The following is a 14,546-nucleotide window of genomic DNA, read 5'->3' as shown; positions in this document are numbered from 1 at the left end:
TGGTTGGATGAGGATGTGTCGTGGTGCAGCGCGTAATGAACAATCCCATTCAGCTGCACGCCAGCTACCTGACCTGTTAGACGTACAAAGCATTGCTCTTCAGTGGTTCAAGTGCCTGCCGTTGGTTGCCTCCTGACCCTTGTAATGAGTGATTGATAAGTGACTCTTGGCTGCCTGACATTTTGAGTTTGTCAACGATCAGATAAATAATTCACTGACCAGAGGAGAGGGCAGTGGATTGTGCAGCGCCAAGAGGGTTGAAGTTGTGCTTTCCTGCTCTCCCAAGGGCTCGAGAGGCTGAGCACACTAACACATAGTAGCCTTGTGTCTCAGTCCGAAGCATTAAAATGACCAAAATCTGTTTGCTGTTTTTCTAAAATATATCAGTAGAGGTTGTTTTATGCATTTTTTTCTACTTCAAATTGTTTTGATTTACTCTTAAATGGGATTGTTACTGAAACACTAGCATATGCAAATGTAAAAAAAAAAAAAGAAAATCTTTTGAGAATTTAATTTTGCATTATTCCCATTTTGATTTGATTTACACATCGAGATTCTTTATCTACAACATTAAACAGTTGATTGAAATTTGTTAATGGTGTGTGTTATTTGGTGTGCTGTGTCATTAGCCTCATTCAAAAGAGCTTCAAGCAGCAGAAGTGAAGCCGCTGCGCTCGACTTTGAAATTACAGAGTTGATGCGAGTTTGTTAACTTCATTATGAGGTGATGAAGGAAAGGCCGTCACTAAGTACGCACATTTACAAAGGCAGACATGTAGGGAACTTTAACTCTTAATAGATGTAAATGAGCTGATAGTATGAACACTACAATCATTTGTTGCTACTGCACCTTGCGCAGAAACTAGACCACATTAAGATATTGAAGGAAGATAAAGGAGCTACAGGAAGCAGTTCAACTGAAACAACTAGATGAAGGCCGTATCTGATTCAGTATTAAAATAACTGCTCTCTTTGTCCTTCCTGCTTCAGTCAAATGATGAAATTTAAATGTTTTCCCAGTGAGAGTGAGCGAGTGTCCTACATGGCCTGATTACTGCAGATTGTGTCGTCTAATTGTGGCCCTTCTTTTCACCATTAGTGCTTTGCCCTTCTCATATCGTATCAAGGTTTGTTTGAACACACTGGTGTGACAAACACGACTGAGACACAGCTTGCATTAAACAATTGACCCCATTTTAGCTCTCTGGAGAGAGATACTGTTAAATGGGCTATACTAATAATATTCTGATACATTATATGAAACGGTATATGGATGAACAACAGCTCTGCTACTGCTAGAATTTGTCCTATTTACGGCACTAAAAGATATAGAAAGAGGGTCAATTAATCTCTGTTCAATTAAGAAAACTAAAATGAGATATAACTCTGAGACACAGAAACATTACAGCGACATACAATCATTGTGCGCCGCTCATCATCCAAAAGTAACCTCTGCCATTTAAAAAAAAGAAAAAAAAGCAACATCTTTACAACTTCCATGAGATGCAGTAAATTGTGCTTTTATGGGTAATGTGCCCATTAAAGAGTAAAAGCAATCTGAGACGTCAAGACAAATGACAGCTTTTGAGTGCCATCTGCAATCTCGAGCTTCACAAACTCAATTATTCATAATGCATTTATGAAGTCCGCTGAGACTGCGCTGTCATTCCTGTTCAAACTAACGGGGAAAAGCAACATAAAGGGACAAGCTCTTTGAGATGACAATGGCCCCACAGATGGCACTAATGTGTTTCTGCTGCCACCTGCTGGCTGAAAACCACAACACAGACGCAGCTGTTAACTGTGTCACAGCAAAGAAAAGACAAATAAGACAAGAGAGTGCTATAATTAGAACTGAGACGCTTTTATTCTTCAAAAACAAGATCACTTCTCTGTCGGGCAGAGAAAAACCTCCATATCAATATGATATAACAACAGTCTGTTTGATTCTTCTGAATCTGATTAAATCATAACTCTGTCGGTTCATCTACAGCATTTCACACCTAAATAATGACTTAATTTAACCTAAAGAAGCACAGAAATCAGAGTGGCTGTGGGTTAACCAGGAGGATGTTCTCGCCCCTGATGAAGAGCTGGTTGACGTGTCGTGTGTGGACCTTGCCGTACTTCTTAGACTCTTTCTTCTTGCTCTCCTCTGGACCCGCGGCCTTCAGCGAGACTTTGTGTTTTTCATGTGTGGTTCTATCGGTGTCTGGAAGCTTGGACTCGGTCCCGCTCTCCCCTCGCCTGCTAGCATGCTGAGCAGACGGGTTCTTTGGGTTTTCAGGCTGTTTCTTGTCGGACGTTTCCGGAGCTTCGTGCTTCTTTGCGGCCTCCTCGCCTCCTGAGCTCTCCTGGAGCTTCAGCTTCTCAAAGAGCTGGACAGAGAATTCAGTCACTTTATTATTTGGATGCAACTACATTTGTTTTTTTTAATCAATGCCCATTTTAATAGTTTTTTAAAAAGATTATTTATATGGCTTTTTGCATTTATTTATAGGACAGCTGAAGAGAGACAGGAAATGTGGGGGACGACATGCACTAAACAACCAGCAGACCGGGAGTCGAACCTGCGATCAGTGCGTTGAGGACTGGAGACTCTGTATATGGGGCGCCTGCTCTACCAACTGAGCCAAACCAGCGCCCCTTTAATAGTATTTATGGTTGGCATTACTTAGCAATAGCCATTCAAAAAATGTGCTTTCTGTAATAACCTCTCTGTATAGTAATTATTGTTGCTGGCGGGTCTGCCAACCCTGTGCAGGATCCAAATTACCCACTTACACAGGAGGGAATCACAGAAACAATGCATACAATCTAGCATTACTGTTTTTACTTTTATATCATTGATAGAAGTGTCTCCTTGGTGCTTTATTAGAGCTGTATTGAGTTACTGATAACACATCATTTCCTACTGCTACTAGTTCATATCAAAAGTGTTTTAAGGGCACAACTCATATTGTGAAGCAGTCACAGGACACGCAATGCATTTGTAAGCTTAGTGTTGACAGCCATACTCATCAAAAATGCATCTACTAAAGAAAAAAAAAGACAGACAGACATAATTATCGTGTTTTTTGGGGCAGTTTTTTTGCCAGCACAAGCTCGGTTTAGTATTATTAAACTGATGTGCTGCGATATTAAATTAATTTATTTTACACTTTTACACTCCAGCATGTGGATCTGCAGGGACAGGCTGCAGTTACAATTAGTGTTGATTTCTTATCAAACAATGTGGATATGTTTGGCTGTGTGGTTATCCTAAATCAACCAGGACTAAAATCTGACGGTTCGTACCTGTAAATATTACTGATAGACAATTAAAAATAGTTCCTACCCGTGAAATAGTGAGGGCTTTCTCATGGTAGAGAGCTTCTCCAAGCAGAGGCTCTCTGTACGTCTCATCCACATCTACCATGGCCTGGTAAAGAGAAATAAAACAAATAGTAAGAGGTTAATAAAAAGAGAGTGAATTCATAGTAACAAGTATGATGTAAATTAATTTCAGTCAGCAACTGTAAACAGCTGAAATCAATGGCGAATCTTAAGTACGAGCGCTCACCATGTTCCAGAACTTGTCGAAGGCCACCACAAAGCCAGAGCACACTCCCCTCAGCCCCTTGAAGGTCCTGATGTGAACTTTGACCCTTATCCTCTCCTCAACGCATCGGTACAGCTCTCCCAGTGGGCTGCCTTTACATACTGAAGACACGTGACAAAAACATTACACAACTGTCTCAACAGCGAACAAATTACAGAGGCAATTCATGTGAAGCACAAAAAGTCGTCTGCCATAAAAAAAAGGCTAAACATGCAAAATTCAACAGTAGATCTGAAATGGAAAAAGTCCCTAAGACAGCTTTTCGATTTGATGATGTCACGCAGATGACAAATCAAAGTGCATGGCAAACAAAAGAAATGCATGGTGGGAATGCCATGCAAGTCACTTCTATTTTAATCACATTTCTCACTAGTATTTGCTCCTGTGTCTTGCTTAATGGGGCCACTGGGGGTCTCAAATTAATATTTAACTGTTACATTTTTGTCTCATTTGTTGGTTTTACTTTAGTTTAGTCTTGTTTATTTAGGTAGATCATCAAACATTCCCTGTTTCCACAAAAATACAAAGAGTAACATCTTTTCTCAGTTCCATAACAGTGTAAATTAAAGCAATTCAGAGACATTACTTTGTGCTATGGGAAACAGTAACAGGGATTTAACATTATTTGATCATATTTCTAAACATTTACATTAGAAAATGTATTGACTAATGTTAAAAATAACAGAAAACATGAATTGTAAATACTCATATTATGACCATACTGTACTGTCATCTCGTCACTTACTCCTACTGGTATAACAGCTGTATACACCTTGTATTTTATTTATTTTATCTCTTCTTATTTTTATACAGTATTTACTTACTTTCTATTTTGTTTTTGTGCTGCTGTTACACCTGAATCCCCCTCTACTGGGGAAGGGGAGGTGTCAGACGAAGCAATTAACTGCACACTAACTTTGTTTACATTTTCCAGGGCAAAAAATTAAAGTGAGTGATATATATGTCTGACTATCACCCTAAAGCAAGAGTGTGAAAATAAAATATTATGAAGGTATTATAAGTTAAAGGGGTTTTAAGGGGTCTTGTGCAACTTCTGTTGCAATGGTTTGCATAAGTATTCAGCCCCCTTGGACACATAACAGTTTTACAGCCTGAAATTCAAATAGACTTTTTTGGGGCTTTTAAACGTTTGATTAACAAGAGCAGTGCAAAAAGATAACATTTCTCCCAGCTAAGCAGTAAGAGCTTTCTATATTTTGTTTGTGCATAATCGTGAATTGCCTGTAATATCCCCCGCCTACTTCAACCCCTAAACTGTAGTTGAAAAGTGTATAGTGTAACATATGGAGAGGTCCAAGGGGTTACATTCTTATACAAGGCACTGAATGTGAAGTAGAAAGTTACAAGTGTCACCATAACTGACACTAAAAGGCCCCTAGAGTAATAAACTCCCAACAAAAATAAGTTCCTGTTTTAAAGCTAGGTAGTTGTTGTAGTAGTGGTGTTGGTTATTAGACCTACAGGGCATCCTGGTGAGGACATTCTTCTGGGGTTTCTGCCCCCTCCTCCTCCTCTGCGGGGCAGCGCTGCTCTCCCCCTCCTCTGACTCTTTCACCGGGTTGTTCACCATCAGCTTCTTCAGCCGGGCGATACGCTCTGGGTCCACCACCCCTCTCATCGCCTTCTGCCGCTTTTTCTCCACATTCTCCGGCTTGGCCCTCCCCCGGCCCCCCTTCAGAAAGCTCTCGTAGGCTGACACGTTGTTAAAACATTTGACATTAGGAAACGGAAGGGGTACAGAAGGCGAGTACAAGGCCAGGAGAGGGTCAAACTTGTCCGAGCAGACATCTATTTTATCTGCGTCATCGTCCCCCTCGTTCCTATCTGCCTCATGGTGACGCTCCGGTACTGATGAGGGAGTCGAACAGGTTGCAGTTGCCTTTTCTTTACTGTCTGGTTGTTCCTTTTTTCTTTCCCTCTCCTCCATGTTTGAAACGGCCGCAGATTAGCAAACGTCACGATGAAGCAAGGAATCCTGGGAAATATCTTGTTCTCGGTGGGTGTTGAGCTTTCACTCTGCACCTATTTCAAGGGACTAAAAAGAGAGCAGATCAGTCGAGTTAACACATTAAGTCTCAAAGGCGTAAAATTAATGTGGTATTCCTATTTTGAATTTATACGAAATGGTCACTTGTGAATTCATCGTTAAAACCCCCCAGGAGTAGGCCTAGCTTACAAGTTCCGTAAAGGGTATTTTGGTCGCCTCTTGTTCATACACGATCTTTGGTTGCAATATCCCTATTTTTACCACAAGGTGGCGCTAAAACACAGAAGATGTTTCATAGCTTCGCTGAAAATCTGTTTGCCTGGAGCTGTGGACCCATGAAGCAGCACAAGAAAAAGAAAATATAGGTGTATTTTTTAAAGAAAATGAAAAAGTAATCGATCACAAATAGGCTATCTGCTTTTTAACAATTGTTTGTTAATTTTAGGCTTTTGCTGCGGAACTTCCGTTCGTGGTGTCTTTGCTGCCACTACGACAGATTTCGCTGACGGACTGTACACAAACCAACGTGAGTGAATGACTTATGTCTTACAATATATCTACATACCAATTGATATCAAAGCTTAGAGACTTTACTAACCCTTCTTAGAAGGTCGGTGTGTTCAATTATTCCAATATCTAAATATTAAAGCATGGACATTAACTTTACGAGCTCGCTGGTTATTGTAGCTATAGAGGGAAAACACCACACATTCAAGTGAAATTCATTTTCACTTCTGGCATTAGGATCTATATGAAATTTGGCTTTATGTTACAATGGAATTAGTTGTTGTGTTTTGCCTGAAAATATTCAAAACACTCGTCTTGTAAATGTGTTAGCTTATATTGTGTTTGTTCTTATGTGTCTTCAGGAGCACCCTCCCTCATGCTGATTGGAAAGACCTGCAGATTTGGTGGAGGTATCAGGTCTTGTGTTGTGAAGCCTTTGGCCTGTCTTTTTACCAGTTCCAGAAACATGGCCAAGAGCAAGTTTGAGTATGTCCGCAACTTTGAAACAGATGACACCTGTCTACGAAACTGCTACATAGTTGTGAGACTAGACGGGAGGAACTTCCACAAGTGAGTTTCTTTCTCAAGCTACTCGTCTGTCATCTCCGTACAGAGATCGGTGATGTTAGGTCACAGGCTGATGCATCATAAGAAAGCCTACTGCTATTTTTAATGTCTTTGTACTTTTTATTTCAGGTTTGCAGAGCAGCATAAGTTTACAAAGCCTAATGATAACAGGGCCTTGGGCCTAATGACCAAGAGTGCACACTCTGTTATGGAGGAACTAGAGGACATTGTCATCGCTTATGGTCAAAGTGATGAGTTCAGCTTTGTTTTCAAGAGAACCTCCACCTGGTTTAAGAGGAGAGCCAGGTACTTTGGTTTTACAACAGAACATAAATGTCATTCTCATGATTTCAGATGCATTATATCTGAGTTCTGATATCTGATCCCTTTTGTATGACAGTAAGCTCATGACCCATGTGGCCTCCCAGTTCTCCTCCTCATATGTGTTTTACTGGAAGGACTATTTTGGGGAGGAGCCCCTCTTGTATCCCCCAGGCTTTGATGGACGTGTGGTCCTGTATCCTAGCAACCACAACCTCAGAGACTACCTCAGCTGGAGGCAAGCAGATTGTAAGTACACACTTTGCTCTTTCTGTTTTACAAATCATGTTTAACACCCAGGAGAATTTGTTCTTTAAACTGACCAGGGCAAAAGATGTTGGACCAAACGTGTGTATTTCTGTGTCTTTCAGGTCACGTTAATAATTTGTACAACACAGTGTTTTGGACGTTAGTACAAAAGGGAGGAGTCACCACAGCCCAGGCTGATGACCGCTTAAAGGTGAGAGCAAAATGCACTCTTTTAACTTATATGTGAAAATACAAATGTACTTAAATCTGCTGTTAGAGGTTTTTTACAGCCCTAATAATAAAAAAACCTGATGCCTCTGTAAGACCCACAAAAGCAAAACACTCCCTCAGTTAGAAAATGACTTTAGCGCTGTCACTATGCAGGATTCTGTCAAAGCCGGTTTACAACATGCAGATGAAAATAGCCTTTGTTTATATTTTCTGCAGCACAGTTTTACAGTAAAAAGTACCCAAGTCAGTTTAAAGGTACACGCACATCTACATAACAGAATCAGCAAAGAAATATGACATACTGCTGTGGCCACATGGTGCTCCAAAAATTGACACAAAACTCACAGCTGCTTCGACCTTAGAATAATATCAAACAGGATTCTTTTTATTGTTTTAATTTGTGTTAATTTCTCAAAATACCAGTTTGTGAACAACTAAAAGATTTTGTAAAGACCAGCCATTAATAAGGAGAAAACAACCGCATAACACATCAATCACAACAATTTATACCCCAATACTTTTTATCTTTTTTGTTGGACTGTAAGTGATGGTGGGTTTGTGCAGTCAGTCTGGTGTAGAGAACAATTGTCAACATAAAGGGTTAGGGTTGTTTCAATCTTGCTACAGGTAAGATACAACTTATCTTAAAGTTGTGAAATCTCTCTCCAACTTTAACTCACGTTTCCACCGTCCTGTTTTGGTAGTACCTCACCAGCTGTGGGATTTCAGAGCAAGACTTCTCCTTGAGCAAGACTTCTGTTTCTGGTTACACAAAAAGGATCTTAATCTTTAAAAAAAGGACGATCTTTGTAGGGATCATTTCCGTAATGTTGTTGGACACCTGGAGTAACAATCTGAGCCTGTCAGTGGCAAATACAAGCACTTTTAGTGGACGTACTTTAATCGGACGCATTTGCCCCAGGGGATTATGTTGCAGCCACTGCGGCCGTATCGCAGCTATGGCGGAGGATATCTACTGGACTGATTCCACAAGTTTTTGTTTCTATGAGCCATTTTGACACCCAAATTTGTAAAAAAGAAAAAAAAAAGAAAAATTTAAATACTGAACTTCTGCTTTAAGGTGCACATCCGTTACTCCCTGTACTGTGGGTTTTACCTTGTAAATCATGTTAAAGGCAAATTTCCATTGTGGATTGTGGCTGACATTTTTCTGATCCTGATTAAATGTTTATTACCATTACTGATGGAGTTATCTGACTAAGCAGCCAGTCGGTCAATTGACAGGACAGTAATCAATGACAACATCAACAAACATTTATTATTTTAAGGCACTTATAAAATTGAAACGCGGTTTGACTTTTTGCAAGAATAAGTAATCAGTTGGGAGACTTTAGCGTCTGATAAGGGTTTAATGTTGATAAACAATATTTTTGACTTTTTGTCAGACAAAACAATGAGTCATTTCATTACAAACCTGTATTGATAACCATATTCCAACCTTAAAGTGTAGCTTACAGTATATGTTATATCAGTTCCCTCTGTGAGTTATTTTGTGTTGATGATTACAAAGGACTTCTGTAACATGTATATTAGTACTATTTTTAAGACAATAACTTATTATATTACCATGAATACATAGTTTGGGAGGATGTGGCTCAGTGGTAAAGTTGGTCTTCTCTTAATTAGATGGTTGGCGGTTCGATCCCTGACTGCCACATGTCAAAGTGTCCTCGGGCAAGACATCCCAAATTGCTCCTGAAGGCATAGCCATCGGTGTAAGCATAGATCCTGATTGGAGATTGGCATCAGTGTGTGAAAGGGTGAATGTGACATGTTGTGTAAATGTGCTTCGAGTGGTTTAAAGACTATAAAAGTGCTATATAAGTACAGTCCAGTCCATTTACCATTTTTCTGAACGCAGTTTGGGTTTTTGTTTTCATTTCGAGATGAAACAAACTGTATGTAGTTTGTGGCTCCTGTGATTATCAAAATGTTTTTAACTGCAAACAGTCTCACAGGGTTATGACACATCTATAAAACAAAAGGAATAACACATTTATTTTGAACATCAGATCTGTCTCTATTTGTGGCAGCTGACACAGCTGTTCTCTGGAAGTCACTTCGATCTCCAGTGAGCTGAGCGGGAAGCGGTGATAAATGGTGGAAATGCTCATTCTGGCTGGAGTTTGGGCAACATGAGTCACTCAAAGCCCATCAAACCATTGTGCTTATGAGTTCCCTTTTTCATTTCAAAACATTTCTGTGGAAAGAAACAACCCTAGTAAAAGAGATCATAAAACAATAATAGAACAAGTGGGTGGGGTGGTCATGTAAATTAGTTTGAGGTTCTGTGGTCTGGATGATGTGAAGTAATTTCTATTTAAATAACCCATCCCCCACTGGTTCTATTATTATTTTGCTCTGACTTAAAGGAAGTTTATATCAGTTCAGTAAGTGTGGCTTGTTTGAGCTGATCTTTGTAAGCACATATATGTGTAATATTTACATGCATGTGTGTAACTGTGTTTTGTCTCCCTCTAGGGAACATTAGCTGCAGACAAAAATGAGATCCTGTTCACTGAGTTTGATATAAACTACAACAATGAGTCTGCCCTCCACAAGAAAGGCACCACGCTCATCTGGGAAAAGGTGAGCCAAGACGGGTTTGACACTGCACATGTATTAGAGAGAAATTCACTTGAATAAGTCTACTGCATCTCACCGTTCTCATCTGCTATCTGACATTTCCTTACATGCCTTCCGCTTCTGTGTCTTTGCTCTGTGATGAGTTCTTCCCTGTATGCTTAACAAATATCAGCAGAAAATGTTGAGTCCAGAAACCCTTTGTGCACTTTGCTGTTTCAGAACAAATACTTTTACATTTCCTGTTGATGTTCTGGGAGGCTGAAATTTGAAATCAGAGTTTCTTAAGGCATCAAATGGTCCCTGCTCGCACTGCCAGTTATAACACTTGACAAAAAAACAAGGTGACAAAATTTTCACGATGTGGGACTACATATCTTTGTTAGTATTTATGAATAGATCTTCTTGCCATGTGAAATAAAATGAAAATGAATGAGTTTCTGGCAAGCAAATTTAGGTATATACATCTTGTAGTGAAGTATAGAGAACTCTATTGCAACAGTGCTGCGTATAGACATTACATATGGACTAGTTAATAACAGGAGCAAAAAAAAAACAGGATTTTTCACCAGTAACATTTTGTTTTCCCTGTTAAGTTTGTGTTGAGTTACTTATTGTTATAAATAAGCAGCATATCGACATCAGCAGGAGTTGTTTATTAAAAAATATGTTTGTTTTTTGGCAATGGTAGTTTGTTTTTGTATTCAGTCACCACACATGATATGTACACACATAAGCAGTATAAACACATTCAAAGTCCATGTGTTAAGTAGTGACTGAAAAAGCTTAGGCAGAAGCAAACGCTTATACACGCCTATCCTACATTCTTATCAGTTTAAGCTGCCCTCTAGAAATGACAAAAAACATTCACACTTGTAACTCTCAAAAACAGCACTGCAAACTATTCTTTTGAAAACTCAAAATCAAGTTACACATTTTTAAATTTATATTGGCATCGTTCCATAATTTAACCCAAACAATAGAAATGCGTCTATTAATTTCTCTTTAAGCTTTTTCTACAGTGAACTTAGAAACACCTCTCAGATCATACTTGCTCTCATGTATTAAACAAAAACGTTTGTACACCGTCTGGGAGTGACTTTGATTTAGCTCTGAACCTTGTCTGTATTGTTTTATAATATACCAAGTCCTTTAATTTTGTAGCATGGGAATTTATGAACAGTGGATTAGTTTGATCATAATAACCAGCTTTATTAACAATACGTATGGCTCTTTTCTGTAGCAAGAATGCTAAGACAATTGTAACCACCATTATCTGTGTTTTAAATATCAAGCTAAAGCAGGGAGAGAGTTAGCTTAGCCTAGCATAAAGACTTGACGCCTAGAGGAAACAGGAGGTCTGGCACTGTCCAAAGGTAAAAAAAAGTTATATATATATATATATTATAACACTTCTTTAGTCCATACAAGTGTTAATAAAAACAGGTTGTGGTTCTACAGAGGGTTATTTACCGGCCGAGTCTCCAAGTTGCTATGAAGCAACCAAGTCTCCAGATGAATGGCACAGGAGATAGGAGATAATATTTAGCAAAATGTGGAACTCTTCCTATGAATTACTGTAATCTGCACTAATCATATTGCTCCTTCTTTGTGTCCAGCGAGATGAAACTCTCATCAAACGAGTAAAGTTACCAAATGAAGAGGAGAAGGAGGTGCCTGTGACTCGCAGCAGGAGGAAGGTGCAGGCCTACCACTGTGACATTATAGGAGACCAGTTCTGGGAGGAACACCCCGACATCCTGGAGGACGACAGCTGCTAACAGCTCCTGTGCCTTTAGTGGAGAAAAACATTGATCTGAGTCGAGTCTGACTGGTTGAAGTGGACCCACACAAGCAGTGGACAGATGATTGAACAGCTTGACTGTGTGTCAAACATGATGCTTAGTGTCCTTAAAGCATTTTCTTAGACTGACGTGTTTGATGACTCACTCTGTCTCTCTGACTTTCATGTTGTAAACTTGTTTCACAGTTTTCAATAAGGACATTTTCCGCTTAAACTGCGTGATGGTGTCTTGTCATGTTCAAAGGGAGGCAGATGATTTCATGATTTTTGTGTATGATCAGGAAATGCATATATCAGACATCTGACCACTTCTCACTAGACGAGTGTAGTGTGTCTAGCTCTCCTAAAGTTGCTTTTCCATAAATACATCATCATTTGAGATCATGAATGGCATTTAGACTACTACATTCACTTGATCTTTCTGCATGTTTAACATGCTTCCTCTTGGCCCACTGCTTTCTTTTCCTGAGGAGTTTTTATGTGTCTAAAATATCTTATTTTCAGAATCTTTAAATTTTAATGATCTTGGTGATGATTGATCTGCAAAGTGTTCAGCATCACTTCCAGTCTGTTGTAGAAAGCGAGTATCTGAGGTAGAAATAAGCAGAGTAAAGCAGAAACCAATACCTTGGCAGAAGCCAGTGGCCTTGTCTTGCAGCCAGGACACCATTTAGAGATGTGAATGGATTCAGCGGCCTGCGCTGTCATCAGTGCTAAGAATACCTCACACACCCTGCTACACTCTATCCTCCTGACATGTGCCCTGCGGAATATTTATCATCACACTTATAAATGACCCGCTCAGTATGAATGGCTGCTGGAGGCTCAAGGTGGCAGAAGCCTACTGTATTCTGTTACTGTAGTAGGCTCGGTTACTGTCCGCTGTTAGAGCTGTATTTTTGGTTAAGTGACCTTGTTAGAAGCATGTAGCTTATGTACTGTACTTTATGTAACCAGGATTCAACTCTCCTGTTTGCATCTAGGATCAAGACCTCTATGTTATACATTATAGTTGCAGCAGTTCCTCCTTTCTCTATTACATTAACTGACTCCATAGATCAGATAGCTTGGATTATTGCCAAACTCAGCACATACAGTGACTCGACATTTGGCCCTATAGTATTAAAAACCAGAGCGTGTTGAGGCAAGCGGTGCAGTTATTTAAAGGCAGCATGTGTTTACATGCACGACTTAAACTTAAGCCCATTGGGCTACTGGCTGGAAGCACAGAGGAAATAGTCTTCAGTTACAACAAACTGTTGCACACATGGCCGCGAAGCCACCATCATTGGCAGTTTCACCTAAATATAATTCATTATACACAAATATAATCAACTCAGAGAGTTTAAAAGAAGAAATACACCGTGCTTATTTGTTTTCACTTATCAGGGGAGTCACTCCATGTACTAAATAAAGCAACAGTTTGTTAAAGGTGCTGTGAGGAACTTTAAATTTGTGTCAATCTTTGTGGTCAAAGCAGTACGTCTTATTTCTTTCCTTATCTTGTCCTGTACATGAGTAAGTGTTTTTTTCTGATAAAAAAATCTGATCTTGCTGTCTTAACAGACAAAGGTATCACTAACCGTGAATCATTGCCACAAAAAATGTAAACAAAGGCTCTTTTGGCAGCATGCTTTTAATCGCCTGGTCTTACTATAAAGAAATAATCAACTTTAGTCCTGAGTCTTGTTTTCTTTTTGTAGCTCATAGAGAGGCATCATTTCAGTCTGCTCCATAACCAGCTTAAAAACTCTAAAAGCTAGCAGTCAGACCATCTTTGAGCAACATGTAACCTCTCCTAAGCTGAAATTATTGTCAGCTTTATAAAACAGTCCATTTAAAGCCCATTGATTTAATACAAAAAGTAATAACACTCAGTTTGTTCAAACTGTTTGATGTCTTCGGGGTCTCTGAAGATAACCATCATGATGTCACAGTGATGTCATCAGGGTTATCTTAACTTGGAGACTCAAAAGAAGCCGGAGATGTGGAGTTTTTTAGGGGCATTCCAAAAAGGAGAGGGTCCAGCAAATAAACTGTTATTTGATGCATGATGGGAAATGTAGGATTCCAGCCCTTTTGACATTCAAGCATACTACAAAGAGTATAATTAAGAAAATGTTGGTCTCTGCTGCTTCAGTTTTGACCTTCTTAACTGTCTTTTGCTAGTCCCCCTTCTCTAGAACTGTAATACCGAAATAGTGGAGTGCCCCTTTAAGAAACGCAGGGGGAAAAAACGCTAATAGTCCTTAAACAACCCCTTCAGCTATGTGAAACTGCTTCGTGAATTTAAACGACATGCAAATAATCATTTGTGTCGTAATTTTGTAAAAAAAAAAAAAAATTAAGTCTACAAGGATTCTTTGCGTTTTTAGACCTCCATAATATGAGTCGAGGTTGCCCTTCCAAATTTCTGCTGGTGTAATCGTGATTTCAGCGTCTTGTTGCTCTCCCGTACATCTTTTCATCATATCCTGGCTTCTTTGCCTCACCTCAGTTAGAGCTCACAGTCCGTCTCCGTGCGCGTGTGTGATGTTGAAGGGGAGGGGTTGGAAATGAAACAGAGATGAGCGGTCTGCAAGCATCTCATTCAGACGAGCAGCGGCGACGAATCGCGACGTCACCCCGGCGGCGTTCTGTCCATCTGATGTGAA

General features: G+C 39.6%; 2 protein-coding genes across 3 annotated transcripts; one reads left to right on the top strand and one right to left on the bottom strand.

Annotated features, from left to right (window-relative positions):
- Positions 1-1,854: 1,854 nt before the first annotated feature.
- lsm11 (LSM11, U7 small nuclear RNA associated) lies at positions 1,855-5,570 on the bottom strand. Its single transcript, XM_069670470.1, has 4 exons — positions 5,084-5,570; positions 3,563-3,702; positions 3,338-3,421; positions 1,855-2,378 (listed from the first exon to the last, which is right to left on the bottom strand). The coding sequence occupies exons 1-4, from the start codon at positions 5,547-5,549 to the stop codon at positions 2,043-2,045; spliced, it is 1,026 nt and encodes a 341-aa protein (XP_069526571.1). The 5' UTR covers positions 5,550-5,570; the 3' UTR covers positions 1,855-2,042.
- Positions 5,571-6,125: 555 nt separating this feature from the next.
- Positions 6,126-13,531, top strand: thg1l (tRNA-histidine guanylyltransferase 1-like). 2 transcript variants are annotated; one of them, XM_069670100.1, is made up of 7 exons: positions 6,126-6,135; positions 6,479-6,686; positions 6,813-6,989; positions 7,084-7,253; positions 7,376-7,464; positions 9,987-10,094; positions 11,708-13,531. In XM_069670100.1, the coding sequence occupies exons 2-7, from the start codon at positions 6,493-6,495 to the stop codon at positions 11,867-11,869; spliced, it is 900 nt and encodes a 299-aa protein (XP_069526201.1). In that variant the 5' UTR covers positions 6,126-6,135; positions 6,479-6,492; the 3' UTR covers positions 11,870-13,531. The 2 variants fall into 2 exon arrangements, with proteins under 2 accessions (XP_069526201.1, XP_069526202.1); XM_069670101.1 differs by lacking the exons at positions 6,126-6,135; positions 6,479-6,686 and having other exon boundaries at positions 6,853-6,989; positions 7,179-7,253.
- Positions 13,532-14,546: the final 1,015 nt, after the last annotated feature.

Source organism: Semicossyphus pulcher, unplaced genomic scaffold, assembly GCF_022749685.1.
Source record: "Semicossyphus pulcher isolate SPU_LCO1_2020_fin unplaced genomic scaffold, fSemPul1.0.p SCAF_2, whole genome shotgun sequence".
Taxonomy (NCBI): domain Eukaryota; kingdom Metazoa; phylum Chordata; class Actinopteri; order Labriformes; family Labridae; genus Semicossyphus; species Semicossyphus pulcher.
This window is presented reverse-complemented; position numbering and strand designations above follow the sequence as displayed.